The sequence below is a fragment of the Magnolia sinica genome, chromosome 2, assembly GCF_029962835.1.
Source record: "Magnolia sinica isolate HGM2019 chromosome 2, MsV1, whole genome shotgun sequence".
Classification (NCBI taxonomy): Eukaryota; Viridiplantae; Streptophyta; class Magnoliopsida; order Magnoliales; family Magnoliaceae; genus Magnolia; species Magnolia sinica.
In genome coordinates, this window is record NC_080574.1 from 34,771,690 (window position 1) to 34,775,093 (window position 3,404).

Genomic DNA, 3,404 nt, shown 5'->3' on the forward strand with positions numbered 1-3,404 from the left:
ACTTTAACCTCTTGAACGGCAGTAAACATTAAAGTTAGAACCAGGAAATTTTTAGCAGTGGGCTGTTTTCTGTTTTCCGTGGTGCGGCCTTGAGATTTAGATCTGTGTTCTAAAATGAGCGGTCAAAACTAATAAATGGGGAGGGGGGGCGAATATAGAACACAGCGAGTCCGGATCCTCTGTTTGCCAAGACCACGGCCTTTCAGCTTTTTTCCTCCTTCGCTGTATAGTGATTGGTCCGTGTCAGTTAGAGATGCAAATTCAATTCATTCCACAATCACACCGTCCAATTACATTGCAACAACTACAATTTTCCTGTTTCACGCAAACAAAGGATCCGTATTCAGAACACATACATCAAGGTCAGACCCCACCGTCAGGGCAACACCCACTCACGTGTTACCCGGGAAACACGTAATCCGCTCTGAAGACACACATGGGTACTCGTCCACAGAGGGTGGGGTCACAGGCAAGTCGCGCATTCCAAGTAAACCCAGAGCCCTGTAAACAAATGGAGTGGTTGATTTCTTGCTCGTTCCAAGAAATCAGGCGGGCCCACATGTATGTGAATCCCGGACGCGGTATTTCTGCGAAAGCTTTCGCAGGAGGTTCCTGCGCAAGGATTCTGGGTGAGGCCACTGTGATGTGTTTGAGAAATCAAATCCGTCCATCCGTTTTTCGATCTCATGTTAGGACATGCGACCAAATATAAGATGGATTCAAAAGTTAAATGGACCACACGAGAGGAAACAGTGAGAATTTGGTGACCACCATTGAAATATTTATATTGGCCACAAAAGCTTTGTATCGGTCTAAGTGCAAATGTCCTTATAAACATTTTTGATGGCATATAAACATCAAGGCGGAGTATAGGAAGATTTCAACTGCAGGAATTCCATTACTCACTGTCTCATCTTGTATGGCCCAGTTGAGTTTTGGGTCCTCCTAATTTTTTGGCTAATATCTTAAAATGAGATCGAAAACTGGATGGGCGGGTTGAATTTCTCATAAACACCACGGTGGACAGGAGCTTCCTGAGAAAGGCTTTCGCAGGAAATCCGCGTCCGTAATCCCAAGAAAACATACAACGGTCAAGAGTCTTGCGTTCAAACTTCAAACCCAAACGTAAATTCTTAGCACTTTCCAAGCTACTCTCCCACATCTTACAAAGCCCAAAACACCTTCATCGCTCCAATTTCCCTATATATATCTCCGCCCTTTTCCTTCTCGTATCCACCTCTCTCTCTCTCTCTCTCTCTCTCTCTGTAGACTCCATGGATAAGCTACAGAAATGTGCAGCAAATTACGTCCCCCTCTCTCCAATCACCTTCCTAGAGAGAGCAGCGACCGTCTACGCCGCTCGCCCATCTATCATTTACGGCAGGACCTGCTTCACATGGAGCCAGACATACGACCGATGCCTCCGCCTTGCATCTTCTCTCCAGTCGTTGAACATAGTCAAGAATGATGTTGTGTCGGTACTCTCGCCTAACATCCCCGCCCTATATGAGATGCATTTCGCCGTTCCCATGGCTGGGGCAGTGCTAAACACCATCAACACCCGACTCGATGCTAGGAATGTTGCCACCATTCTCAAGCACTCGGAAGCCAAGGCCCTGTTCGTAGACTATCAGTTTGTGCCCCTTGCGCGGGAAGTGCTCAAGATCCTCATCGGTGGCTCGGAAGGGGCCCATGCATCGGATTCATCTTTGCAGTTTGTAGTCGTTATCGACGACGTTGACGTGCCCACAGGCATCCGACTGGGCAAGCTCGAATATGAGCAGCTAGTCCAACATGGAGATCCTAGATACGTGCCACCTGTTCTCGAAGATGAGTGGAACCCAATCACGCTGAGTTATACATCAGGCACCACATCGGCTCCCAAGGGTGTCGTCTACAGCCACCGCGGCGCGTATCTAAGCACTCTCAGCCTTTTACTTCAGTGGGGCGTTGGAAGTGAGCCGGTCTATCTCTGGTCACTGCCGATGTTCCATTGCAATGGCTGGACTTTCACATGGGGCATGGCCGCACGTGGTGGGACCAACGTGTGCATCCGCAGTCCATCTGCGGCTGACATTTACCAGGCCATCGCCGAGCACGGAGTAACCCACATGTGCTGCGCGCCTGTCTTATTCAACGTTATCCTCGACGCCAAGCCAAGCGAGCGGAGGCCAATCAAGTCCCCTGTCCAGATACTAACCGGTGGCGCACCACCGCCAGCGCCGCTGCTACAGAAGATGGAAGGTGCAGGATTCCACGTGACGCACGCGTACGGCCTCACGGAAGCGACGGGCCCCGCCCTAGTCTGCGAGTGGCAGGCAAAGTGGGACCAGCTGCCGTGCGGCGAGCAAGCAGCGCTCAAATCCCGTCAGGGAATTAGCGTGCTTTCCCTTGCAGATGTGGACGTAAGGGACCCGAACACGATGGACGCTGTGGCTCGTGATGGGCAGGCCGTGGGCGAGATCCTCTTGCGCGGCAGCAGCATCATGAAGGGGTACTACAAAGACCAATCAGCCACGTTGGATGCCTTCAAGAACGGGTGGTACCACACAGGGGATGCTGGTGTTATCCACCCGGACGGATACGTGGAGATTAAAGATCGGCTCAAGGACGTGATCATATCAGGTGGGGAGAACATCAGCAGCGTCGAAGTGGAGAGCGTGCTCTACAGCCATCCGTTGGTATCGGAAGCTGCTGTGGTGGCGATGCCACACCCGCACTGGGGCGAGACCCCATGTGCATTCCTCACGCTGAAAAAGAAGGCTTTGGAAGAGAAGATTGAAGTGAAAGAGGAAGATATCATTGCTTACTGCAGAGAGAGAATGGCACATTTCATGGTGCCAAAGAGAGTGTTGTTTTCTAAAGAACTTCCAAAAGCGAACATGAAAATACAGAAATTCAAGCTCAGGGAAATGGCCAAAACACTTCCTCATGTGGAGAAATCCTCTCCCAAGACCACCAAAAACCAACGGCCTTCTAACAGAAATAACCGCCGGTTCGAGCCGTTCGAACCGCAGGTCCTGGCTCGGTCGCGCATATGAGGAAACCGCCGCCTTAAGCTGTATAGAGTATATCATTTCAGTGGCTCTCTGCAATCGATGTATCAAAGAGAGCGAGTTTGCTACAATAATAATAATATTGTGACGATGTAATCTTGCGTATTTTAAATCATGGCTGGTTTTGATTAAATGGCTCTCTATTAGTGACTACTAGTGCTTGCGGGGTCCATTGTTAGGTTTTCTGACCCTTAATTTGTTGGCTCCCATCATCATGATCGATTGTGCACGAAAAATGTCCTCAATTAGACAAATCTAACCTTCAATTGTGGCCGTGCAAATATATGGATAAGGACAACACACCGACGGTCCCTATTCAGTGAAAATAAGTTCAAAGACCGAGCATTT

At 49.5% G+C, this 3,404-nt stretch overlaps 1 protein-coding gene across 1 annotated transcript; it reads left to right on the plus strand.

Moving 5' to 3' along the window:
• The first annotated feature begins 1,220 nt into the window (after nucleotides 1-1,220).
• Nucleotides 1,221-3,157, plus strand: LOC131236940 (trans-cinnamate:CoA ligase, peroxisomal-like). The gene has a single exon (XM_058234484.1). The coding sequence runs from the start codon at nucleotides 1,275-1,277 to the stop codon at nucleotides 3,039-3,041; it is 1,767 nt and encodes a 588-aa protein (XP_058090467.1). The 5' UTR covers nucleotides 1,221-1,274; the 3' UTR covers nucleotides 3,042-3,157.
• Nucleotides 3,158-3,404: the final 247 nt, after the last annotated feature.

Excerpts from the sequence above, each read along its gene's own strand:
- LOC131236940 (XM_058234484.1), top strand. The coding sequence starts at position 1,275 with ATGGATAAGCTACAGAAATGTGCAGCAAATTACGTCCCCCTCTCTCCA.